The sequence below is a fragment of the Papaver somniferum genome, chromosome 2, assembly GCF_003573695.1.
Source record: "Papaver somniferum cultivar HN1 chromosome 2, ASM357369v1, whole genome shotgun sequence".
Lineage (NCBI taxonomy): Eukaryota > Viridiplantae > Streptophyta > Magnoliopsida > Ranunculales > Papaveraceae > Papaver > Papaver somniferum.
Window position 1 is genome coordinate 143351671 of NC_039359.1, and position 27520 is coordinate 143379190.

The window sequence follows — 27520 nt, forward strand, 5'->3', positions numbered from 1 at the left end:
CGATATTAAATTTGGGTTAATTCAAACTCAAAGTTAGGGTTCTTGAATATGTATTGGGGATTCGAATCCATGTTTATTTATATAGTTTACAGTGAAATGAGGTATGGGTTATCTTTAACTTTGTGGTTTGGTTACTTAATTTATGTAGGGTTCATGATACAGGATGATCTTATAACTGATAGTATGTTATGTTTTGTGAAATGCAGTTGCTAATTTGTCGTCGCCATAATGATAAGCAAAGCTGTTCTCATCCACTAACTGATAGTATGTTTTGTGAAATGAAGTTGCTTTTAGAACCCTAAATTGTCGTCGCCATAATGATAAGCAAAGCTGTTCTCATCCACTGCAATGGTGAATGGGTGCACAAAAAAGGTAATGATGACTACAAAGGTATCACACATCTTGCGGGGGTACCTGATAAGTACACTTTTGAGGATGTGAAGAAGAGAGCAATGGATGTTTTAGGTTTCGTGCACAAACCTTGTTTTGATGTGTATGGCCTCATAGATGTCCCGGGAACCTCATTTAAGCAAAGGATTAAGATTGTTAGTGAAGAAATGTTGATTTTTTATGTTGGCCAGACATGTGGAGTCCCAAGCTTTTACACAATCAAATATGGAGAAGAAGTAAAAGTAGATATTCCTCCCGTGACTCCCAAAAAAATTACTGGAGATTACAGCGGATCCAAGATGCTTCCTCACACTCCCTTGACCCCTCTTAACAATCTCACGTCGTGTTCCAGTGAGGATTATCAGTACAAGAATGAAACCATCAAGGGAGATGGTGGTGTTAAAGGTATGTTTATTTGTCCCTCTTGTTATTGTACTTTTGTATTATGTTTTTCCTGACCAAATAGTCACACTAATGTTGAATGTTTTATTTTTTCAGCGAGTACTAGTGGTACAAAGGCTAGGAAATGTCTTGAACCAGTAATGACTCCATCAGCCAAGAAACTCCGATGTCTTCATGATGCGACAACAACTCCAGCGCCGGTTATGGATATTCCAAAACCCCCGAAGGATATGAAGTACAATGATTTATGTGTGGGTAACACTTTCAAAAGGAAGGGGGAGCTGAAACTTATACTTGCAATATCCAAAGTAGAAAGAAATTTTGAGTACAAAGCTTTTAAATCCGACAGCCAGAGGTTTATTGCCAAATGCAAAGACAAGACATGCGAGTGGCGTCTGCGGGCAGTTCCCTTAGATTCTTGTGGGTGGTGGAAACTCACAGTTGCAAACGATTTTCATACTTGTGAAAGCAACAAAAGGACTGACCCTGAATTAAGAACCAAAGCGCCCGCTACTGGAATTGCAGAGCTTTTCAAGCACAAATTCAAAGAACTAGATGCGGCATTTACGCCCAAACAACTGGTTAAGGACATAAAAAGGGATTATGGAGTGGTTATCAATTACCGGCAGGGATACAACGCTTGCAAGCGTGGTATTGAGCTGATCAAAGGTAACCCTGATGAATCGTACCAACACCTCGTTGGTTATAGTCACATGCTTGGTGCTCGTAACAAGGGTACTATTACCGAGATTGTAACTGATTCAGATGATTATTTTCTATATTATTTCTTTGCTTTTGGAGTATGTATTGAAGGATTCAAAAACTGTTTCAGACCCGCATTTGCGGTTGATGGTACACATCTTACAGGGCCACGCCAAGAAGTTCTACTGTCATTCGTTGGAATGGATCCCGACGAGTCGATCTATCCTATTGCTTTTGCTGTTGTTGATTCAGAGAATAATGAATCTTGGGAATGGTTTATGAGAAAGTTAGTCGGAGTACTTGGCGATAAGTATGATATGAATGAAGACGTTGTTGTGGCAACAGACAGGCACCCATCGATCGGTAAAGCCATAAGGTTGGCATTTCCTTGTGCTAATCAAGTATACTGCATCCACCATCTTTCAGGTATTTAACAAGACTTTATATACTATAAACACACGAATTTTGTGTTTAAATAGATTTGATGTTAGTTATCTGAATGGACACAACGTTAACCTTGATTTGTGTTTAGTGTAACTTATCAGACTGTAGGTCTTTATGTGTGCGTATCTAGATAGAGTTATGAAGTCAATGACAATAGCATCATATTGCATATAATGTCCCAGCGGAGGTGGCAGAACAAGTTTTGTAGCATCAATAGCATCATATTGCATATATGTACAGTCCAAACAAGTTTTGTTGTCCATCCTGTTGTATGATACATTTCAGACATATATATATATATATATATATATATATATGCATGCTTCATGTTGTACTTATAGGTCAATCCTGTAATGTTTGACCTTGCAGAAAATATCAAACAGACCTACCACAACGCCACGGCTTCGGTGGCATTTACAAGAGCTGCAAAAGCGTTTAGCAATGATGAGTATGAACTTGCTATGAGAGACCTAGGTTTAGTGAGCCCCGCTGCTTTAAAATCTGTAGTGGATCTTGGACCGGAAATGTGGGTCAGGGTGAAGGCTAGAACAGGTCGTTTTACTCTCATGACTACAAACGCCTGTGAAACTTTCAATTCAAGAATAGCTGATGTTAAAGGTCTTCCAATCTGTCATTTAGTCGATTACATTCGCAGGTTCCTTATGGAATGGTTCTGCGAACGTATACAACTAGCTCGTGATCGGCAAGATCCTTTAAGTCAACATGCACGGGATATAATCAAAGAACGGTGGGTTGTGTCAAAAAGGTTTGTGGCTTGCCATGTCGATGGGGACGAATATGAAGTGGACGAGGGTGACTATGAAGAGCAGCACACCGTCTATCTTGACCGAAGGTCTTGCACGTGCAAAGTGTTTGACTATCATCATCATCCGTGTCCCCACGTACTTGCAGTGTATGAGACATATAAGATAAAAGAAGAAGGCCTTTGTGGGGAATATTATAAAACATCGGTTTGGAGATCTATGTATGAACCTAAAATCTATGGTGTGCTGAGCCCAAAAACTTGGGATATCCCAGCGGAGGTGGCAGAACGGGTGGTGCTTCCTCCAAAAACTACACCGGAAGTTGGTCGTCGGAGCATCAAGAGGAAAAGGTCTGCCATTGAAAAACCTAGAAAGAAAAGAGCTTGTTCAAGGTGTCACCAGACAGGGCATTATGCTAACAACAAACGTTGTCCCAAGTCTTAGAACTGGTGTGATTTTGGTTGCTGACATTGCTTACCTTGTTATGTTTGTTTGAAATAGTTTAGGCGGCATCATTAGTAGAGTGGATTTAGTCATATTTTCATCCTCAGGGTAAATTAGTTTTTCTCAGACTTGATATTAAACCTTAAATTTCGGAAAGTAGGTCTTTTGTAATTGAATTTGGGAATTACCCTTTGAAAATGAATTCCTTAGTTATCTTATGTTTATTAATTGTAAGTTTTACTGGCATGTTTCATGTGAACTGATTACAAGAATCAAAAATCATTTACTACCATGTTGTTTTAGTTATTGGTAGCTAGGTGATGCACTCTTTTAAACGTGCTAATGTTCATTTACTTTTCTTATTGAAACAACGAAAATTATATAGCCATAACTAGGACAACCTAGAAGTAAAAACAGTTCCATCGTACCTAATAAAAAGGACTTCAAATATAAAATAAACTAATCAGACATTATCTTAAACCATTCTTCATCACTTTTCTTTTCAAGTTCTGCGTTCTTGTGCCTTCGAATATCGATCTTCATTGCACCATTCATCAGCTCAACAAGGGAAAGATCTTGAAAAAAACTCTGTCCAAAATTCTCTTCCTTGATCCATACGCCGATGCCATGATAAGGAATGATACATGATTCCGGGACTGATATCCTTAACCTTTTGCATTCTTCACGTAATGGCGATCCTCCTTTACTAACTCAAACCACTCCTTACAGAATTGGCTACCGTTTTTTGTTGTGTAGAAATTAGTTATTACACGCTTAGCAATAAGTTTTTTAGAGTCAACAAACTCATCACCATCCGACGCAACACCATTCCTCCCATATATGGTAGTATATTGATTTCTTGTTCGGGCAGTTGAATTAAGTGAGGTTACGTCAGACTGTTGAGAGGATCATTCCATTGTTTCAGATGATTTGAGATAAAAACTTGTAAACAAATGTACCTAATAACAGTGATTTTCTTTACCCTAGAGATTATTAAGCACAAACGAATCTGAATGATGTCCATTTATACTTATGTTGGCAAACATGTAGAATTTAATGCCAACTAAATATAGTTGGCGCCTCTCATGTTCACCTCTCATGTGTAACTGAAAAGAAAAAAGCAAGCTGGTTTTTACTAATTACAATTAGTCAAAAAGTTTTTTTTTTGTTTCTTTTTTTCACGTTTCCCAATTAGTCTTCTGCTAGCAGCTTACGGGTTGTGTTACCTTTCAGAAACAAAAGAGATAAGGAAGAAGAAAAAAGCAAATTTAAAGCTTGTCCCATTCTTGGGTAATGTTTACACACATTGACAACATTCCCTTCAAATCCTCTCATATGTACCTGAAAAGTGAAAACCAATTTCTTTTCACCACATTAGCCACAGCACCTCCATGTCATAAGGGGACAAGCCGTTACCTCTATCACTATTAAAAATTGTGCATAAAAATTGTCCAATAAGGGACAAATTATTGTGGCGGCCTGTAGTTTATTTTAAGTCAAATCAGGTGCGGGTGTGGGAGTTGGGAAGTAAATGCTTATTCAAATTTCAAAGAAAATGGGTGAGTCATTTAACATAACAAAGAAAAAAAAAATATAAACAAAAGGAAAATCAAACACAACTTAGATATGAGTGAGGTAGGAAGATGCTTTCTCAGTCTACAATTCTATACATACATATATATATATATGACATCCAACCCTGACATCCAACCCTTAGGAGTGATTCCTTACAATTTAAACTACCCACTTCGATCAAATGGGTTCAAGATCAGAGAGAAAATCATGTTTGGAAAAATGTTTTTCTAAAATTCCTTCAAAAACAAGACGTCAAAGCAACCAACAAACCAACAACCTACCAAAACCAGCGGATGAGGGTTCTTCAAGTATGTCTTTAACAAATCTGGATACTTCTGCCAATGGAGTTATGTCCTATGAGGAATGGTATGACGCGATTGAAGAAGGTCGTAGATTAAGAAAGGAAACAACTGAGTTGGGTCTTCCAGTTACGCCGTTGCCACCTCTTGGAGATCTATTACACCATACATACAATGATCTGGTCAAATGTGTTAATTCTATAAGAGCTGAGAATAACACACTTAATAGGAGATTGATTAATCGGAAGAAGTATTCTGCTCTACAGGGGACTAATATCTAACTGGAGTGGTAGTAAAATCAATCATTTTCTCTTGCAGTATTATGGTAAAAAAAAGTTTATTTAGAGCAATGTGTATGAGTGGTAATTTAGTATACCTTTTATCTTCTGTTCAGTTTACTTGGTAGTAACTGAAGTTGTTGTGCAAGTGCAATGCAGCAGGATAGTACTTCAGAGTATAAATTTACGAACAATATCGCAGTTCTCCATTGCTACTTTGTTGCTCTCCCTTTATATTCAGCGAGCTTCATACTGCACAACTGACGACAAACAAAACCATCAGCTTAGTTTTGATCCAGAACAAAACTATCAAAATACATCCCGAATCAGACGAACATACATTTTCATAAAATATAGAAAGGTATTTATCTACCATAATTCAACTTCTTCAACATAGTTTTCTAAGAAAACTAATGCATACATAATGTTCAAAATGTTACCATCTCAAAGGGGGTCAAACACCCATCAAAATTATATTTAGATATCCCTTTGTTAGCAGAAAAACCATAGTATATTTTCTATAATTCATATATTGGTCAACGCGTAACTATATGCTGGGCACTCAACAATCATCACACAATAAGTATATATAGCAATAAGGTATATATACTTCCAATAAGGAAGTATATACATATGCAGGTCTAACAAGAAACTGGCCACTAGTTAGTAGTTACAAAGTTCCTTCCAATAAGGTAACAACTTCCATATCAATTTCTCAAAAACAACAAACAAACAAAAAATATATATATACAACACCAATCCACAACTTCCATATCAATTTCTCAGCTTCAGTTGAAGTCCTTACATTCACTAGCTTCAAATTGGAGTCCTTCAATTTCTTCTCAGCTTCAGTTGGGCGTGTTTCCATGTTCCTAACTTAGTTCTCTATTCATCTTCACATGCATTTTCTTTTTCATTTTCTTTCTTTAGGTTCTCAACCTGAAAAATCAACAACAAAAAAAAAATCACACCAATACATAACTTTCATATCAAATTAAATTTCAAGTCATTCAATTTAAGTAACTAACCTAAAAACAAACCGATAAATCCCATATTAAAACCTAACTCCATGCATCTGCATAAAAATACTAAAAACAAAAAAAATTGGTTAAAATCAACAAGTCAAACCTAACATCAGTATTATACAAAAGGTAAAAATCACCTAAATCGAATAAAATCAAGTATACCCGATATGAACTGCGACTAAAGATGTTAAGATCTACCTGTAGAAGATCTGAACTGCAACTTAAGCTGTTCGATCTACCGTAAAACAACCAGAACAAATAATTGTTAAACCCCCATTAAGAAAATCGACTAGTAAAAAATCAAGAAGAGAAATTTTTTTTGATAAAAACCCTAACTGTACCTGCTGATTTTGTAAAATCAAACATAACTGCTGCACAATTGAGAGATGTTGAAGGTTAATAATCATAATGAATTTTAATGAGGTTTTGTCATATAGGGCTTAAATGGTTGGTAATGGTGGATTTCAAAGAAAGGAGGAGATATTTTGGCTGGTCTGGTTCTCGTTTGCAAATGAACTGATGAAGAGAGAGGGGATACATCAGGTAAAAGTAATAATTAGGGTTATGGTTTGCTTATATTGGTGGCAACGGTTATGGTTTTCTTATATTCGGTCTAAGAGAATCATAAATTATAATTGTCTTCTCCTTTACTTGAATGGAGACTGCGACCCAGTGAATATTTTCAATACAAACTACACCATATACGACATCAACCTTATCCCAAGAGGGTAAATGCTCACTAGGTGGTGAACCACGGCGTCCTGCTAACCCTAGTCTGAATCTATCAACTTGGACAAAATCACCATTCGCAAAATGTTGCTGTTTCACGAGCAAGGAAGCTCAGTCACAATGTATTCATGCAATAATATAAATAAGTAGAAAATATCCAATCTATTCTGCACAAAAACTTACCGGTAAGTGACTTTTAAAGTATGACCAGGTACCAGTGGATTTGTTAGAAGGATAAGACTTGTGCAAAAGCACCAATACACTGTCAATAATCTGCAGGAAGACCAATAAACATAAAACTTCTGACAACCCAAATGATGTTCTCATTATTAGATTTAATCGTCAATATCAAATGATGCAATATGACTCACATTACCGCATAACCAACCAGTTGAACGTAGTAGTAGTTTATACTCAGAGCAAGACAATGATGATGTACCATCACCATTATAGTTATCGCCATGTTCCTTGATACTGTGGTAAATTAAGATCCATTATAAGGCAATACCATGATTGTTAGTTTTCACATATACAACAACACAGATAAACAAAAAGGTATACTAGGGAGGAGAAACAACAAGACACAGAAACAAAAGGGTATACTAGGGATGAGGCTAACCCAAGGTTTATGAATCTGTTCATATCATCTGTATCCTGCTTCGTTATTTGCTGATCCAATGTGTCTTCTTCAAAATAATTCATGATAACAGGCTCTTCGCTTGTCGGAAACTTTTTTGCGTTCTTTTTCGCCACTTTCCCTGTAGGAGTATACGGGGGAAACAGAGAAGGTGCAGGGTTTATTTTCCTCCTAGACCTTCCATGACCTTTTGTAACATCATCAGAAAGAACGATAATGGGTGCAGAAGGGCCAGTGCAGGGTTTATTTTTCTGACGCTTTCTTTTTTTTCCCCGTTGAGCTGTTACAAATGTTTTTTACCTACATATCCGACACAGTCAAAAAGTCATACCACGATAGTTTTGTGAAAAAAGTATAAAATATATACGTGCTAATGTAACAAAAAAACTAGAGATGCAACAAATACTTACAACAGCTCGACTCACATCAACTTCCTTATTTGGAGGATTGTACGGATATGGTGGATTTAATTCAATACTATTGGATCCATTGCCAGGAGTCACATCTGGCTTCTGCATTGCCGCACCATCAAAATCTTCTTCTTCATTATGTCCTCCAGGTGGAGTCCCCTGTTCAAACAACATAAATATCAGTTCAATAAAACTTCAATATCAGAATAGATGTGACATTCTATCTATCTTAATACAATGAATTTCCAATTAACTCACCGTTTTTGTCTTTGACAATGCATTGTACATCTTGGTTCCACCAATCTTATCCTTTATTGATTTGATCTCGGCAGTTAAACACTCCACATGATTCAACATTGTTTTATGGATATTACTTACCTGGACACTTAAATCCTCCAACTGACCCTTCACTGCACTTTTAAATACCTCCATTTCACCAATCACCGTCATTTTCAAATCCTCCGTATGACCAATCATTGAATTTTTCACAAAAGACTCGAAAGAAGCAATGACTGAAGTTGATGTCCTAGAACAAAGAACATCAAGTTGGGAGCGAGGATGTGCCACACGTGCTTCTTCCTCATCCTTCTCAAACAGATCTTTTTCCTCCACCACATTTTCATTCCCTAACAGATCTTCTTCGTCCTCTTCATCATCCATGCTGCTCTCCTCTGGAACCTGTTCATCCACAAAAACATTTTCAGACTCTAACATATTTTCTTCCTCACCCTTCTCAAACGGATCTTCGTTCTCCACCACATTTTCATTCTTTAACGAAACTTATTCTTCGTCATCTACCAAGGGACCTTCACATAACCCCAACATTACCAAACGCTTTGCATCTTCTTTATGACACATAATGTCATCACACACTTCACCCTGTAATTTTATAAAGTCACTCGACCAAATTAACAATGTAGCAAACAAAAAAATAAAGTAACTAAGGTAGTTATTACTTCATACCTTTGACTCCTCCAAAATCGTAAGTAGAGGCTCATGGTGTATTACTAAATCGCATGTAACACTATGCATATGGGGGCGCCAATTTGCAGAAATAGTCTTGCTTCCAAACTTATCAAGCACTTTCGGCAACACTTCCAGACCCCAAACCTTGGTGAAAAAAGGAAAACCTTTAAAACAACAATCACAAAAAATTAGACAACTAGAAAATATCAACCCAACTGATTCTTACCACCAGGACATGGGCCATTCCTTGACTTTTGTAAGTCACCTCACTTCCAACAGGTTTGTTAGCGTTAATCTGATAATCTAAGGCAGAATTGTTATTATCAATAGTTCTGCTGAACGCTATTTCCGCCCAAGGATAAGAGTTGAAGTCGACGAGGTTATCCACCAGGTACCAGTGATCATGCTCAACTACTTTGTCATCTCCCTTTCCCAGGACATACCTGTGGACAACATATAGTAACGACAATTTCACCTTGTCATCAGATTCCAGTGGGACTTTGACAATTTCACATTCAGCATTAGAGTTGCTTGATTGGTGACATTCTCCCGATATTTTTTCCTCCTCCTTTTTTCTTGATCGGTGACATTTCCTCGATTTTTTTTGTCCTCCTTTTTGCTACATTTCTTCGATTTTTTTTCGTCGTCGTCGTCGTCCTCCTCCACTTTTCCAAAAAGTAATAATTTCAAACGTTTTCCAGTTACTGGTTTTCCTTCATCGGGGAAATGCTTCATCTTAAGGCAGGGCTTCGTGGCGGGACGAGAAAACTTATGGTCCGACTTCCTAAAACTAAGCCCCGAAATCAATGCGAACTCTTTCTTTCCGAAGGAGAGTTCCTTTCCACAAACCATTACGCGCATTTCTTCACGGTTACCCTTATCACCTTCATCACCCGTGGAGATCTGACTAGCCAATAAAAAATGAAACAAGGCACTAGACCACGTTTGCATTGGCAGGTGCAGTAAGGGTCCAGTTGTAGTTGACATAAATTTCTCTTGCTCGGCAGGAGACAGCAGGTTACGCACCCACTTAAAAACCTTCGGGCTCGAGTATGTTGTTACCTTGCACGTATAAGCCCGGTACCTGGCAGGGTGAACAAACATCCTACAACATAGAAATAAATAGTTACACCAATTACAACATACAAGTTCTTAGAATTAAGTATTTGAGAGCGGAAAGCAGCAACATTGAAAAAAGATAAATAGTCGTACATTCCAAATAATCTAATAACCACCTGTATTCAAGTTGTAAAAGTGACTCAACGAATGACCGGTCTAGTTTCCGTTTACAAGTGGCTTATACCAAATACACCTAGAAAGAACAATGCAGCAACATAGAAAAAATAGGATTCGCATAGAGGCATCTAACTTTCTTTTATATATAAATAACTAAACTATTGTTATTGTTCAAATTTAACTTCTTAAAATAGTGAGCAGATAGGCAGTAGCTTGGGTTTTAGGCTATTAATGCATACATTTCAGCATTTGACAGGGAATGCTCAACGGTGGCACGATTACACTATACCATACAATCATCTATTAGAAGAAGTAGATTCAAAACTATATATAAAAGTAAGTATTCAGCTCTTCGATCTTTACTGATTATTATACTCAGGAAATATCTTATGTGAATCTCCAGCAATAAAAAAGAAGTGACCAGACACAGAACATAAAATGAATGGTTAGCCTTAACAGGCTAAATGTCACCTATCTACCTTTCAACACCATCTGTAGATACCACTCTTTTGTCCTCAACAGTAGCATCCAACACTGTTTCATCCACATGAATCGTAGATTTCACTTTTCGAGAACACTTCTTCTTCTTCTTCTTCCCTCCTACACCCATAACTTGGAACCTACAAAAATAATATAGTCAGGATTAGTAATAACATAGTAGTAATTCATATTCTTTAGTTACTCAAAGTACACTCCGCACACAAAGTTATAGTGATTAAGAAAAACTAAGTTTTATCTACCTAAAACTACATACTCATCATGACATTATTATGACATTATAAACAATTCGCAAGTGAGGTTAATAGATTAGATTGAAACTACAACTTGTACAAAAAACAAGCTTCCAAAACTGCCATCATACATTGAATGAATATCATCCATTGGCAGTGTATAATAATACGTATGAGAGTTTTTTTTGAAACAATATATCAAGTACCATATGATAGCAAAACCTAAAATGGTATACCCATGAATGAAGTTGTATCAAACAAACACCATCATACCATCCGTGTAAAGGCCACCAATTATGCTAAGAAAACCAATCGATTCGATGAAGTTGGAATCATACAACAAATCTAATTTACAAAATAATGGGAACAAAGTCGATCTCTTGTTAGCAGGTTGGGATGAGAATATGCAGGTAAAAGGAATACACTACTCAGTAGTCTAGTGTAACTTAATTGGGATTTTGGTTCTATCTTAATTATATGCTGATTGGGTTAATATATTTTGTAATTTAAGCCAAGAAATGTCCATATTTAGAGCTAGCAGTGGTTAAATAGTTATTCATACAACATGTTACAACCATCCACAAATTCATGATTTAGAGCTATTGTTGAATCTAAAACAATGAAGCTTTTGGTGGCCATGACAAAGCATAGGAAAACAAGGAAGAGTACTAATTATGTAATGAATGACAAGAGTTTTTTACCTGCACTTAAACTTAGGTGGACCACGTCAATGCTCTGAACTAGGATTCAAGTAACAACTCCAACTATCTCTGAGCACAGGATCCACAAGTATTACAAAATCATTAGTATCCGATAAACAAGAATTAGAGAGAAACCCAACATAATACACCCAATTTTAAAACAAATAAATAAAAATTTCTCATTCACAACAAGCTACAGTGATGAAAGTATGAACCCTAATTTAACAAAAAAAACAACAAAAAAACAAAATCTATTCTGAAAAACCTAAGAAATCAAAATCAAAACTGAAGCAAAATACTAATTTCCACGGAATAAATCGCAAAAATTTTCATTTGTCTCAGTTCCAAATACTCTAACGACATGAACAGAAAAAATGAGATTTTAAAACCTAAATCATACCTTATTTTTTTGTGCTCAGTTACCCTAAATCGTAAGTGAAGTTGATGAAAATACCTATTTCATAATCTAGAAAACATCAAAATTTCCCAATCCATTGCTCTGCTCTTCTTTTTTCTTCTACAAACCGCACTAAGTTCCTATCTACCTAAAATAACGAAATCGATTAAACTTTCATTTCATACATACCAAAAATTGAATCCTCAATTCAAATTGATGACAGATAATTCTAAACCCTAAATCATACCTCTTTTTTTCTTCTTTTTTCAATCCATATTCAGATATATATATATATATATATATATTAGTTCTTCGCGAAATGGGTATGCAGCGGATTGAATCTGAGACGAAATTGAAAAACTGAGAAATCTCTGAAGATGTTGATGGAAGGAAGAAGTCGATGGAACTTTGAAAATTGAGAAAGAAGGAAATAAGAGAGACGGAGATCACGAAGTGAAAAAAAATTTGACGGAAAAAACAAGAAGACGGGATAAATATCTCTGCTGAGTTGGTAGGTGACTCTGCCAGATTTAATTGCTGAGGTGGTAGCTGACTCAATCAATAGGGTCTGGACCTTTTCTAAATAAGGGTATAATTGTCTATAAAATTCCAAAAGGGTGTTATATGTATATTTTAATTAAGGGTGACAGTTTTGGAAGCCTGTTTCCGGAGGGAGCTATTTTTACACATTAAAGTCGTTGTTACCTGTAAGATTCAGGCCACGATAAGTATTTGTCATTTCGGTTATTTCAGTAGATGCAATCATGTCAAGAATTCCTTCCTCTCCGTAGGTCGGATCAGATTGAAGAGTACCCATAAACTTTGCCTCCCTTTCGTGATGTACCCCAGCTAGACTATCGTCACTAATATTCTCTCCTCACACCTGAATACTCCAATTTGGACATTGGATGATATCGAACCCATGTGTTGCATTACTTCTTTCACTCCAAACTTGCTCCTTTTCTAATTATTGATTAAAAAAATTTATTAATGCACTCATTAAACATACTCCCTTTGTACCTTAGCTAATTTTTCTTTTCCAACTCTTGAGAAGGCAATGAATGTTTTACCCCACAACAAATGAGAATTCAAACATACACCCAACCCGTGTATTACGTTATCTATTTCACTCAAAACTTGGGCCTTGTCTAACTATAGTCTATAGCTAACAAACTATAAAAGCACTCAACAAAGCAACTACCTTACCTGTTTTTTCTTTTCCAGCTCTCGTGAAGGCATTGAGTATATATCATGCCATATACTTCATTGGTTTACTGGTGCCACACTTTCAGGTCCTTAGAATCCTTGCCTTGATCACTAATCCATCTTTTCCGGTGTTTTCCTGCGCGTTAAAGATAAAGATGAGAGTAAGATCGCTATATGCCAGTGTTGAATATACATAGAAGGGAATGATAATAAACCTTGGCTAATAGAAGTAATATGGACAATCTTCTGGGACATAATTAGCTGCCGAAATGTTTGTCTAGCCTGTTTACAATCGAATCAAAACATTGCTCAGGGACAAAAAACATATTCACAGAAGTTATAGGTTAATAAAAAAAATTAACAGAAGCATATCTCAGAACTGTATCCGTACCCGCAAGAGCTTTTTGCAAATCCCTTCGTAACTGCCGGAGCTTTGCTTTACTGATCGTCCATCTGTGCACATACACATACACACCATGCACATCATAATTTATGTTTTATAAGAAAGAAGTAGGGAGTCCATGAAAAATAAGTTATAGATCCATAATTTATGTTTTAACGTGCAATCCATAGCCATAGATAGGACATGAAAGAACAAAAGTTAAATAATCAGGTGTACGTAATATGGTAATGTAAATTTCGTACACTACAATTTTAGAAGCACTTCTAGAATCACCTTTAGATTTGTTACTACGGGGATATCCAGGTTGAAGTGGAATTTGGCCGCATTAGGTGATATAGGATGACCCCATAATAGAAGCATTGGTGCGGTGTTAAACACCTTATGAAAAAAACCATCATTGATCCTGCTTTTTGTATTACGAACTCAAAAAAAAAAAAAAAAAAAACAAACAAACAAACCCCAAGTTTCAGAAAGTGCTAAAATAATGTAAAAGACTCTAGACAACAACAACGTCATCATGAACACAAACGTCATGATTGAATTATGTTTGATTTTGTAGAGTATGGTATTTGTCGGCGCAAGGTTAAAGAGAAATGGAGGAAGAGGAGAAGAAAAGATAAGGGCCAGGTTTCTCAAACGGGAACAGTAAAAGGAATCGAAATGCAGTTAGGCAAGGATACTACATAAGGAAACGTAGCTATGTAAGGAAAGTTGGGAATCCGAAAATATATTTCCTCTGATAAAATTTAGCCAAGTGTCCTCACCAAAATTATGTTTCACAAAACTCAAAAAAAACTTGTTTCGGCCAATAGGAAACGAGGATTTCCTCACCGTTGAATGTGAGAGCTTTATTAGTCTAGGCCTTTAAGTTTTTAGATAATCAAAAAATATACATATGTATTACTAGCATCGGGTTACTCATCGAAATATTCTCTAGATTTGGCTCATAAAAATCACACTATCAAATTCTACACTAGGCGTGCAAAAGATAAGAAAATGAAAATCTAATGTTTGTGTGTGGTTAACAATTTTGGATGCCTTAATGGTGAAACTTAGCTTTTAAATAGTGAGTCTGTCTAAATATGAATCATGGGTGCCTTAATAGGCATGTATGCATGAGCTGCACGTGTCATATTTGGAATCTTAAATTAAAATAAAACTAAAGGAAATGAAAGAAAATGGGGTGGCTCAGATTTTCTTCTCCCTCTTTTCTCTCTTCCCCTCTTCGTGTGACTGAAACTTGAGGAACTCATGCTCCTCTTCTTTATCTTCTTTCTCTCATTTCGTTTTCCGTCTATGGGGAAATTGGGAAACCTGACAGAAATCACGAATGAGTTAGATTTGTAGAGGTTTGGATACTTGGAGTTGCTGATATTGTTGATGTTATCTGTAGGGGACTTCTTCTCCTGTTTTTCTTCAGTGTTGAAGTCGAGGAGGTAATCATTCGCTTACCCACTGATCATGGAGATTCATAACTTGATCGGTTTGATTACCTTGCCTGGTGCAAGCTTTGATCAGGTTTCTCTATTATAATCTTAATTGAAGTTGTAAATACAGTGAAACTAGGGTTTATAACGATTTTGAGTTTTCAAAGAGTTAGATGAATTAACTTCAATTCAGATTTTATTAAAGCATGAGTTAGCTGTAATTTGTGTCAATTTTAGGTTTATTGATTCAAATTATGTAAATTGATAGTTAGTCTAATAATTATTAGAAATGAATGGCATGCTTTATTTTCCTTGTGGGTTAACCTAAGGAAGTGGATTGTATCTACATTTTCCCAAATGGTGACCAGCAAGAGAAGATTGAGAAATCAAAACTAATTGCCGTTTTCCTGCCACAATTATAGCAATGAAATTGGGGTTTCGATATCTGATTATGTTGGTTTTTGAAATCCCCTTTGATTTTGAAATCAAATAATTAATCTACATAGAGTGTATAGGCAAACTCAATTTGTGAATGGAGGATTGAGACTTCTAAATTGGAAGTTTAGAAGGTTAATTTAGCTTGTTCTCTTTTTCCCCATATTCAAACACTTATTTCTCTATATCATGCCTTGTAAATGTTGGCTGAACTTCTTGATTATAGTTTTGTATTTCTCTAGCTAGCCGTATTAACATTGTTAAATTTATATCTTCCGGTTTTGTTCGTATCCATGAAATTCCTACTGTAACTTTAGTGGCAGAATGGTGAGAATAAATGATTTTTAGTTGTGGATGGTTTGAGGAGTATGGGTTATTGTCAAACTTGAGTTGCAGGAACTAAATGATATGTAAATGAGAAGAATAGCACAACATGAGATGTTCTGGATCACTAGTTTCCAGATGCATTCCAGGTGTTTGATAAAATGTTTACCGACTGCACCTGTTCAAGACTACCACTGGCATCAGCACCATCAGAAGCTGAATTTGTTCGAGTGGTACTACTGTATGGATGCAATATTTTATCCTCCGGCGACCGCAAACTTGAGTCTGGAAGACTCGAAAGCCGAAAAAGCAGGTGAGGAACTTATTCCTTTGCTCATTAATAACGTTGTCTGCTATGTGAGAGTTATAAAAATATTACAACAATTTAACTGTGAAATGATTATCCGTCATTGGTATCTAATTGGATCGTTGATTAGAGTGTTACAATTTCTACTAACTATATTGGTATATGGTGCATGGAATCTTAACTAATTCTAGCTTAAATGGGCAGTAGTGGGTACTTGCGAATTGTTGGTAATATATGCATGACGTTGGTGGTAGTGATAAGCTAAATTTTGTAAATAGATTTTGGTTCTATTTTACTTTTGTTGGTAGAAAGGAAATGAATCATCTCTTTTGTCTTTTAATCTTCAAGTTCCTCTTTTCGTTTTGGTGCTGACCTTATCAATTTTAAGGTGTATCACTTCATTAGTATGGGACCATTATTATATAATATTTTGGTCGTCGTTTGATAATTTGCTTTTTGTATTGTCATTTAGTTAAGTTGTCACAATACCTTTCAAGTGGAAACCCTTAATTAGTAACTGAACTTTTTTTGGCTAGTGGATCCACAGTTTGTGTTGATTTCAGAAACCACTTGTAAATGGCATTTCATATGCGTTTTTCTAAAATACGTGTATGCTGTCACTATAGTTAGAACTTTGAGATTAATATCAGTAGTACTGGTCCCCAGTGAAGTTAGCTGATAGTGCAGAACTCTTTGAATTACATATTATCTACTTAATAATAAGGTCTGTGTCATACCGGAGCCCCGGTGCTGCAGCAGCTGGATGGTCATTGATATTCTTTATTTCAAGAAATAAATTAGCATGAATGCATAAGACGTTTAGGAGAGAATGGTATAATCAAGAGTCATATGTTTAGTTTCATTGTGTTTATTTAGATGGGATCGACCACAATCGGACGAAAAGGAGTCTGATTTAGTGAGCATATGTGGAGCAAGGTTGCCTTAAAACAATATATATATTCTAGGCATAATACAGAAATTCAAGAACTACTTGTGAATTTAGCTAAGTCTTAGATCTGATAATTTTAACATAATGCTAGCTCTACTTTATATGTGATCTGTGGGCGGTTGTTATGTCCATTTCCTTTGTAGTTCGAATTTTATTGTCATTTTCATAAACTGAACTTTCGGGGTAGACAGTGGAGAAATATATAATTTTGAGTTTGGGGAACGAACAGATCTATACAATGATGTCTAGCCTTATTATGGATGTTTTGGAATATACAATATTTTGTTCTCATTGTGCATCATTTCCTTGTTCAGGTATCATCTGGCTAGAACTAAGGTACTAGTGTAGAGAGTTCTATATACGGCTTATGATTGCTTATGTGTGGTTTCTATTTTCGAACTGTAGTTGTATGGATGAAATGTTTTAAATTTAGTCATCTGTTGTATGCCGTCTGCAGTATTAAGGATGTTTTATGTGCCTAGATGAGTACAATGGTTACATAAATCTTACCAGAAATGTTGATAGTCTTTATGAATGATGTACATATTTTTAGAGTGAATGCTTTATTGTCGACATACCATGACTTTCCTGAGAACAATAAGTAGGCATAAGAAGGGCTAGGCCTAAGTGGTTATATCTATAGTAAGGACATTTTCTGATGGCATATGTGATAGCTGCTATATGTAGACTTAAGTGACATATTTTTTTATTGGACCTGCTAGGTAATTATTTTGTGAATGATATGAATTAATTACCGTGACCACGTGGTTGTTGCGACCAGGCTTCTAAAATGTATTTCTCATTTTATTTGGATTTTAAAGTTAATATTTAAATGTAAAATGAGTTGCATTACCCGAAGCATTATATTTTGTTATTAAACAATTGACTTAAGTGGAAGGTACAATCATTCGATATCACTGTCTGTCATTTTTTGCATTCGCTGCACTTTGCTAAGGTCAAGGGATATAGAAGCTAATAGATTGAACAATGTGAATGTTTGTGTGATTTGATTGGAATAAGCTTGACTCAGTTGATGCCCACTTGTAGACCTTGTGATTTTCCTTGTTGCAAAGTCCTCTATGTTTGTGTTCTGAGTCAGACTTACCCAGTCAGACTAGGACAAGTTGCCTTGACTCGAGTAAATTGTAGACATCATCTGCGGCCTCGTTCAAAATTTCCTAATCTCTATACTACATTTGACTCGTTTTGAGTAAGATCAAATGCTGAAGAAAAAAAGAGTTGACACCAGTTTGTATATGTTGATTTTGAATTATTTGACCTTTTCTTGTTTTTGTACTGAATTACTCTTGTTTATGTATTACTGTGAGTGTTTGTACTGAATTTTTCTTGTTTCTGACATTATGCAAAGCCTGTGATTAGGAGAAGGGTTTCTGATCCATCAGTTCAAGCTGAAATTAAGCTATGGCCTTTCAGGGTTATAGCTGGACCATGTGAAAAACCCATGATTATTGTCACATACAAAGACGAAGAGGCAATTTTCAGCTGAAGAAATATCATATATGGTTCTTACCATAATGCACGAGATTGTGGAAGCTTATCTTAGTTCTTCTATAACGAATGCTGTTGTGGCTATCCTTGCATACATCAATGATTCACAGCGTCAAGCTACAAAGGATGCTGGTGCCATTGCTGGTCTAAATGTGACGTGAATTATCAATGAGCCAACTGCAGCTGCAATTGCTTATGGTTCTTACCGAAATTCATGAAAGAATGCTGCCGTTGCTATCCCTGCATACATCAATGATTTACAGCGTCAAGCTACAAAGGATGCTGGTGCCATTGCTGGTCTAGATGTTATATGAATTATCGATGGGCCAACTGCAGATGCAAATGCTTATGGTCTTGTTAAGAAGGCGTCGAATTCTGGGAGAAGAATGTTCTTAATTTTGATCTTGATGGTGGTACACTTGATGTATAGTGATTGACTATTGAAGAAGGTATTTTTGAAGTGAAAGCTGCTGCTGGAGAAACCCATTGATCTTGATGGTGGTACATTTGATGTATAGTGATTGACTATTGAAGAAGGTATTTTTGAAGTGAAAGCTACTGCTGGAGAAACCCATCTCGGAGGAGAAGATTTTGATAACAGGATGATGAACCATTTCATGCAAGAGTTTAAGAGGAAGAACAAGAAGAATATAAGTGGAAATCCCAGGGCATTAAGAAGGTTGAGGACAGCCTGTGAGAGCGCGAAGAGGACTCTATCGTCTACTTCCCAGATTCTTTACATGAAGGTGTTGACTTCTACACATCCATTACTCGTGCTAGATTCGAAGAGCTGAACATTGATCTTTTTAGGAAGTGTATGGAGCCTGTTGAGAAGTGTTCGAGGGATGCTAAGATGGACAAGAGCAGTGTTCATGATGTCGTTCTAGTCGGTGGGTCAATGTTGTCCCAAAGCATACAGTGATCTGAGGGACCCAAAGTGCAGCAGTTACTGCAGGAGTCTTTAATGGGAAAGCACTCTGCAAGAGTGTTAAACCCGATGAAGCTGTGGCTTATGGAGCGGCTGTGCAGACTGCGATTTTGAGTGGTGAAGGTAATCAGTATCTGGATCAATTGTTGCTGTTGGATTTACCCCTCTCTCTGTTGGGCTCAAGGAAGCTGGACTGGTCATGACTACATTGATTCCAAGAAACACCACTAATCCCACCAAGGAGGAGTAAGTTTTCTCTACCTACTCAGACAACCAAACAAGTAATTCAGGTGTACGAAGGCGAGATGTCAAGAACCAAGGATAACAACTTGCTTGGTAAATGGGAGTTCTCTGGAATTCCACCTGTGCCCCGTGGTGTCCCTCGGATCACTGTTTGCTTTGACATTGATGCAAATGGTATTCTAAATGTTTCTGCCGAGGATAAGACTACAGGGCAGAAGAACAAAATCACTAATGACAAAGATTGTCCAAGAATGAGATTGAGAAGATGGCGCAAGAGGCAGAGAAGTACAAGACAGAGGATGAACACAGCACAAGCAGAAAGTTGAGTCGAAGAATGCTTTGGAGAATTGTGCATGCAATATCAGGAATACCATCAAGGACAAGAAGATTGCTGGGAAATTAGCACCAGCTGACAAGAAGAAAATTGAGGATGCAATTGAAGCTGCTATCTAGTGGCTGGAGGAATTTGATGACAAGATGAAAGAGCTGGAGAGTCTTTGCAACCCAATTATTGGTAAGATGTATCAAGGTGGTGCTGAACCTGACATGGGTGGTTTTGGTGGCATGGATGAGGATGGTCCTTCAATGGGTGCTGGTAGTGGTGCAGGACCTGAAATTGACGAAGTTGGTTATTTAAGTGGAACTTGGAGAAGGTGGAGCGGATGTATTTTGTTTAGCTCAGTTTAGGTCCTACCTGTACAGATTGAGACTCATTTGAAAGCCGCAGCCGTCATATCCGTGGGATCTGAGCTCAATGAACTAGATTTCTACAATGTCAAGGTCTCTGTGGCCAAATGTTATCTCTTTCCCAGCCTAGGGCTCAGTTCTATGATGACTTGAAAAAAATCAAAATGAACACCTTTGCTCCTAATTTCACTGCTATTGTTGGCGAGCTTGTTGGAGCATGACTCATTGCTCATGCTGGTGGCTTGCTAAACACCTTCATTGCTCATGCTGGTGGCTTGCTGAACATTTGATTGGTGATGCTGTTAAGAATCAAGTTGCTATGAACCCTGTCAACACTGTCTTTGGTAAGACTCTTGTTTCTTTTCTATTGTTTCTTTCAGTGATTTGTGAACATTGTTAAATTATGCCTGAAGATTTGGTGTCTTACTCGGTTTGAGTCAAGTAGGATTAGTTTGCTATTAGAAATTTTGCATGTCTGAGTTGTGTTGTGAGTTAGGTGATTGCGTGGGGCTCAAGTGTTACTGAGGTAGATACAGAAGCTAATAGATAATGTGAATGTTTGTGTCATTATATTCAAATAAGCTTGACTCGGCTGAATTGAATTGGACGAGTCTGATGCGCAGCTGTAGACCTTACGAGTGTCCTTGTTGCAAAGTCCTGTATATTTGTATTCTGAGTCAGACTTTTCCGGTCAGATTAGGACAAGTTGGCTTGTCTTGAGCAAATTGTAGACATTATCTGTGGCCACGTTCAAAATATGTCTTCTTCTCTGTACCAAATTTGACTCAGTTTGAGACTGGTCGAATTGAACAAATCCAGCAAAAGAAGAGCTGACACCAGTTTTTATTTGTTGATTTTGAATTATTTGGCCTTCTCTTGTTTTTGTTAGTGCTTGTACTGAATGACTCTTGTTTATGTGTTATTGTGAGTGTTTGTACTGAATTTTTCTTGTTTCTGACATGCGTAGATGCAAAGCGTTTGATTGGGAGTAGGATTTTGGATCCATCAGTTCAAGCTGATATGAAGCTATGACCTTTCAGGGTTATAGCTGGACCAGGTGAAAACCCCATGATTATCGTCACATACAAAGGCGAAGAGAAGCAGTTTTCAGCTGAAGAAATACAATCTATGGTTGTAATCAGAATGCACGAGATTGCGGAAGCCTATCTTGGGTCTTCTATAAAGAATGTTGTTGTTACTGTCCTTGCATACTTCAGTGATTCACAGCGTCAAGCTACAAAGGATGCTGGTGCCATTGGTGGTCTAAATGTGACGCGGATTATCAATGAGCCAACTGCAGCTGCAATTGCTTATGGTCTTGATAAGAAGGCGTCGAGTTTTGGGGAGAAGAATCTTCTTATTTTTGATCTTGGTGGTGGTACATTTGATGTTTCGTTATTGACTATTGAAGAAGGTATTTTTGAAGTGAATATTTCGTGCCAGAGTTTAAGAGGAAGAACAAGAAGGATATAAATGGAAATCCCAGGGCATTAAAAAGATTGAGGACACAGCCTGTGAGAGGGCGAACAAGACTCGATAGTCCGCTGCCCAGACTGCAATTTGAAGGTGTTGATTTCTACACATCCATTACTCGTGCTAGATTCGAAGAGATGAACAAGGATCTTTTTGAGAAGTGTATGGAGCCTGTTGAGAAGTGTTTGAGGGATGCTAAGATGGACAAGAACAATGCCAAAGTGCAGCAGTTGTTGCAGGATTTCTCTAACGGGAAAGAACTCTGCAAGAGTATTAATCCCGATGAAGCTGTGGCTTATGGAGTGGCTGTGCAGGCTGCAATGTTCAGTAGCGAAGGTAATCAGAACTCGGATCAATTGTTGCTGTTGGATGTTACTCCTCTCTCCCTTGGGCTCGAGACAGATGGAGGGGTAATGACTACATTGATTCCAAGAAACACCACTATTCCCACCAAGGAGGGGCAAGGTTTCTCTATCTACTCAGACAACCAACCTGGAATATTAATTCAGGTGTACTAAGGCGAGAGGGCAAGAACCAAGGATAACAACTTGCTTGGAAATTTTGAGTTGTCTGGAATTCCTCCTGTGCCTCGTGGTGTCCCTCAGATCAGTGTTTGCTCTGACATTGATGCAAATGGTATTCTAAATGTTTCTGCCAAGGATAAGACTACAGGGCAGAAGAACAAAATCACAATCACTAATGACAAAGGAAGGTTGTCGAAGGAGGAGAATGAGAAGATGGTGCAAAAGGCAGAGAGAAGTACAAGACAGAGGCTGAGCAACACAAGCAAAAGTCGAGTCAAAGAATGCTTTGGAGAACTATGCTTCAATATGTGGGGTACCATCAAGGATGAGAAGATTGCTGGGGAAAAGTGGCACCAGCTGACAAGAAGAAAATTGAGGATCCAATTGAAGCTGCTATCCAGTGGCTTGAAACCACCAACCAGCTTGCTGAGGCGGAGGAATTTGATGATGAAAGAACTGGAAACTCTGCAAACCATTATTGTTTAGACCTGACATGGGTGGTTTTGGTGGCATGGCTCAGTTTAGTTTGCTTTTTAAGTTATGGTTGTTGGTTCAAAAGTTTAGATTATTCAATCTCTTCAGACGAGGACTTTAAAAAAAAATTGATTGGAAAGATGACATAAGATGTACTAATAAAAAAATCATCTAAGATGTACATTATTAATGAAACAATTGATTGTTTTATTCAAACATAAGATGTACTAATAAAAAAATCTCCAATAACAATATATAACAATTAAATTTCGATTATAGATGTTTCCAGGTCGTGGAAGAGGGAGGTGTGGGATCAGTGATTTTCTGTTTACTGGTCAGGCTGAGATTGATTCCTCTGAAACCTGGAAAGCTTGTCCTGCAGCTCATGTATAGTTTTAGATGCATCCTTCAGTTTGTTCTTAAAGTTTTCTTCTGCAGCATCTCGTCGAGTCCTTTCCTCTGCAAATATTTCGATAAATGCGTCTTGCTCTTTGTTCAGTTCCTCATACTTCTCCTTTGATTCTGTCAGTTGAGCTTCTAAAGATCGGTGCTTTTCCTCGAGTTCTTTTATCCTGTCTTTTAATTCACTATTCTCTACTTGCAAGTCATGTACAAGAGCTGCATCTGCCTGGGGAGCCACTTTTATTTGATCTTCCTGCACTCTAGCACAATCTCGTTTCAGTAAGACATCACTTGTAAGCTCTTCTCTGTTCTTCCTTTTGCGATTCTCAGTTACCGCTCCCGAATCAGCTACTTCTTCATTTCTTTTTGCAGCTAAGTTCTGCTCAACTGGCTTCTCCTTCTGACAGACACCTGATTCTTTTCCATTCTCGACACTAGTTCTTGTACTCTCATTATTCGCAGACACATTCCCAAGCTTGGCTTCCCCTGCTTGAGAAGATCTTTGTGTCTCTGTCTCTCTTTTAGCCTGGGAGTTGCACTTCTCCACTGGGGTTGGAATCTCCTTGGCCGGAGAGTTCGAATTCGACAAGTCAGGTCGAGTTGGAGATTTCCCTTTTACCGGCGTATCATTCACTTTCAAGTCAACATAACCAATATAACGTTTGTTCTCATTCCAATAAGTCTTCTGCAAATTATTTAATTTCGTCTCCAGTCTCGAAAGCACGACGGTTCGCTCAAAATCTTGCTTGTCATGTGCTGGTTTGACAAAGTTAGCCTCCAGCTGACCTATAACCCCACGGCCTCCACTTGATGCAGCGTTCCAGACTCTCCAGAATGCCTTGATTAGTCTGTTCCTGTGATACACATTGAACCCCTGGATGTCAAGATGTGCTTCCGCATCCTTATGGAACCCCATTTTTCCTAGCACTCCCTTATTTGCGTTCACCTCAGCGCTGTCAACACCAGTTGGTTTGTAATTGACATCTTTTTGCTTTATCATATCATCCACAAGGTTGTGGTGCACGACATCCTTACCGCGCAAAATGATCCGAAAGCCTGGTGGACGCCTGAGATACAGAATGGAAGAGTAACTCCTCAATGAGTGTGTGTAAGTCAGAAAGATCCTAGAATTAGGATAATCCTTTGCCGTTTGTATCTTCTTTTCGTCTCTGTCGACGCCTCTAATTTGAATGTCATGAACATCAGAGTCGAAATCAAGCTCGAGATCACCGGCCTCATCTTGCCAAAGATTGTATATGATTATCCGAGTACCTTGATCTTTAATCAAATTGAACTGCTGCAAAAGATCGGCTTCACTTACGTAAGGAGACCACTGCACTATTGTTTCAACATTCTTCTTCGAATCGACTGAAGGCGAAGATATCCTGCTCCATTGATTCCCTTTCCATTGATAATCAAGCATGGGAACTACAATATCCTCCTTGCCAGTGCTTGTCAGGAATGTGTAAGATAGCAACCCAATGCTTTGAGTGGCGCTTCTTCCATCTTTTCCAGGACATCGCGAAAACACAATAACATCAGCTCCGCACCTCATTGTACTAGTCTTGAAACCATTCCCGTACTGACCAATCGTATTCACCAATTTACTTTTCGCAGAATACCCAAGAGACATACAGTGTCGCATTCTTTCTGGAGACATGCCACCACCATTATCTTCCACCACCAACATCCTTGAACCATCTTTCTTATTCAATCGCACATCAATATTGCAGTAAGTAGCGCCATTACTTACCTCGTCGATTGAATTATCTAGCAATTCCGCCACCGCTCCAAGAACCCACTTATGACTTGTAGCATTCGAATGCAGAAACCTTGGATGCACTCTGACATGATCCATGCCGTCGATTAAGGTGGTGTCGCCGCCTCCTCTGTGGGTGGAAGCAATATCTTCGTAATCCCCTGCTTTCCAAAACTGCTTACTGTATGGAACTGGAGGAGCAAAGAATTGAGTAGTGGTGCCGGAATCCGGCATTCTGACAGATAATGGAATTGGTGCTAAGATTTCCTGATCATCAAGTGGTTCAAGAAACCCTTCAGGCAATACAAATTTGGCCTTCTTCGAACTAACTTCATCTTCTTCATTACCCATACTTCTTTTAATCTTGAACCCGCAATTCGATGATGATGAAGATGAAGTTGAATCAGAATTTACACCTTCGAATTTGTTTTCCATAGCGAAACAAAATTTTTGCCCTAACTTTTTTCTCTGCAACTTTAGAGCGAACAAAAGAATTTGTGATTGAATGAGAAGATAATAAACAAAACCACACCTCAGACGGCTTTATATAGGCTACACACTTTCCTTATTTGAACGAAACACGTATTTTCGGATTCCGGTCATTCTTCGGTTACCGTTTCTGAAACGGACTTATATTTTTTTACAAATTCTAAAAATCAGTGTCAGTGAATATGGAAGTTGGAACTAGGTTGCTTATTCAAGAACGTATATATACTAAAATTTACACGCTATTCTCTTGTCTTTTTGGTGTGCGACAGACAAGCAAGTAGAGTCACCGTTGGTATCACCAAAGGCGTCAGATGAGAGAAGTGAACGGCAATGTCCACCAGTTCCGAAGGCAGCACCTTGGCTTGTTTTCCCACATGGGAAAGGTAGGGAATTTCAGAGTTTTTATAATCCTTGTGAACCTAATAATAGAAATTGCATAAAGTCTATACCTGACAATGGTGATGGCTGCACAGTATTTCTCCTTTTCAGAATTATAGATGATGGAGGTGAAATTTGTAGAAAAAAGCACATTCTAGTTTTCTGCCGACCTGGGGACAAACAATGGAGCACAAAGGAATTATATTCTGAACCCGAAGGTGGTTTAAACATTGATACCCTGCTTTGCTTTCAAGGTAAATTATATGCGTTTTGTGCTGCTAGGAGTATTTGGGTTATAGAGATCGATATACAAAAACTATGGCATCATATTATTGATAAACAAACCCAGTTTCTTAGAAAATTCGAGGTAGAGGTAGGCAATTTCCCTATAGTAGAAGCCGATTTCCCCCACTAATAGGTGGAGGTGAAGAGTTTACTCATTACAAGGAAGATTGGGTTGAATCTGGTAATGAAATATTTAAAGTTGTTTTAAATTGCAGTCCAAGAGGTTTTAGAAAAGTTGGCTCGACACATATATTCAAGTTGGATTTCTCATCAATGACTTGGGTTTCTTTGAAGTCTTCGGGTGATCATGTTCTCTTTTTGTGCACAAACATGGACACGTCAAGTTCCAGAAAGTGTGATTCAACTTCCAGTGCTTATTGCTCGGCAGCTGATATGGGACTGGAAAGGGGTTGCTTGTTTTATTCATTACTGGAAGATCAAACCCTGAACATATTTGAAGTAGAAGACAATGCTACTACAGTTATCTTGCCGTGTTTGGAGCTTCCAACTCCATGCCTTTTTCCCACTTGGATCATGATGCCTACAACAGAAAACCGGTAAATAAAGCAGCAATGCAGCCCGTAACTACGTTGTGTTTACAGCTATGTTGTAAAAGCCGCCCAAGGCGCCAAAGTCATCGTATTTATGTTGTTTTCTATGTTTTCCACGGCGCACCTAGGCGCCTCGCCTCGCCTACCACCTAATACAACATAGGTTTACAGTACATTTTTATTTGTTACCTTTTCTAATTATCAATAGTTCATTTTGGCAGGCACGTTGCTGGAAGAAGGAGAAGGATAACAGATCTTCTAGTAAGCCAAGATACAACTGAAACCAGCATAGAGGAGGAGAACATGAACAGGGTAAATAATGTAGGTTTGTAGATAATCCTACAAACTCGATCTTGAGAAAACTTATTCCTACAGTTTAGGAATTAACTTTTGGGCCAAGTTAGGGAAACTTCTTCCCAAAATTAAGGCTTCTTAAGGGCTAAGTTTGTGTTCTCTATATATATGACTAGAATTGTAGGTTCGTAGATAATCCAACCTAGAAGAGTGGTAAATCCTTGTGCTTAGAGTTTTGGTCTCTTTGGTAGGGAGGGTCGTGTGCTACCGTGAAGGTCAATATCGGTGTGAGAGAAAAACTTGTAGAGAGAGGATTTTGGTGTTCTAGTGTTTAGGGTTTAGG

General features: G+C 37.7%; 3 protein-coding genes and 1 pseudogene across 3 annotated transcripts; 3 read left to right on the top strand and 1 right to left on the bottom strand.

Moving 5' to 3' along the window:
- The first annotated feature begins 317 nt into the window (after positions 1 to 317).
- LOC113352120 lies at positions 318 to 3146 on the top strand. Its single transcript, XM_026595987.1, has 3 exons — positions 318 to 795; positions 889 to 1920; positions 2308 to 3146. The coding sequence occupies exons 1-3, from the start codon at positions 318 to 320 to the stop codon at positions 3144 to 3146; spliced, it is 2349 nt and encodes a 782-aa protein (XP_026451772.1).
- A 16349-nt stretch (positions 3147 to 19495) lies between these two features.
- Positions 19496 to 23264, top strand: LOC113349333 (annotated as a pseudogene).
- Positions 19508 to 20187, top strand: LOC113352121 (heat shock cognate 70 kDa protein-like). The gene is made up of 3 exons (XM_026595988.1): positions 19508 to 19580; positions 19634 to 19741; positions 19838 to 20187. The coding sequence occupies exons 1-3, from the start codon at positions 19508 to 19510 to the stop codon at positions 20185 to 20187; spliced, it is 531 nt and encodes a 176-aa protein (XP_026451773.1).
- Positions 23265 to 23347: 83 nt separating the features above from the next.
- On the bottom strand, positions 23348 to 25615 carry LOC113352122 (protein MICRORCHIDIA 4-like). The gene has a single exon (XM_026595989.1). The coding sequence runs from the start codon at positions 25613 to 25615 to the stop codon at positions 23348 to 23350; it is 2268 nt and encodes a 755-aa protein (XP_026451774.1).
- Between the last annotated feature and the right edge of the window lie 1905 nt (positions 25616 to 27520).

What these genes read in the sequence shown, in the direction of transcription:
- LOC113352120 (XM_026595987.1), top strand. Translation starts at nt 318, where the DNA reads ATGATAAGCAAAGCTGTTCTCATCCACTGCAATGGTGAATGGGTGCAC. An exon ending in GGGAGATGGTGGTGTTAAAG is followed by an intron (nt 796 to 888) that starts GTATGTTTATTT and finishes TTATTTTTTCAG; the next exon opens with CGAGTACTAGTGGTACAAAG. An exon ending in CTGCATCCACCATCTTTCAG is followed by an intron (nt 1,921 to 2,307) that starts GTATTTAACAAG and finishes TTGACCTTGCAG; the next exon opens with AAAATATCAAACAGACCTAC.
- LOC113352121 (XM_026595988.1), top strand. Translation starts at nt 19,508, where the DNA reads ATGGAGCCTGTTGAGAAGTGTTCGAGGGATGCTAAGATGGACAAGAGC. An exon ending in TCATGATGTCGTTCTAGTCG is followed by an intron (nt 19,581 to 19,633) that starts GTGGGTCAATGT and finishes CCCAAAGTGCAG; the next exon opens with CAGTTACTGCAGGAGTCTTT. An exon ending in TGCGATTTTGAGTGGTGAAG is followed by an intron (nt 19,742 to 19,837) that starts GTAATCAGTATC and finishes ATTGATTCCAAG; the next exon opens with AAACACCACTAATCCCACCA.
- LOC113352122 (XM_026595989.1), bottom strand. Translation starts at nt 25,615, where the DNA reads ATGGAAAACAAATTCGAAGGTGTAAATTCTGATTCAACTTCATCTTCA.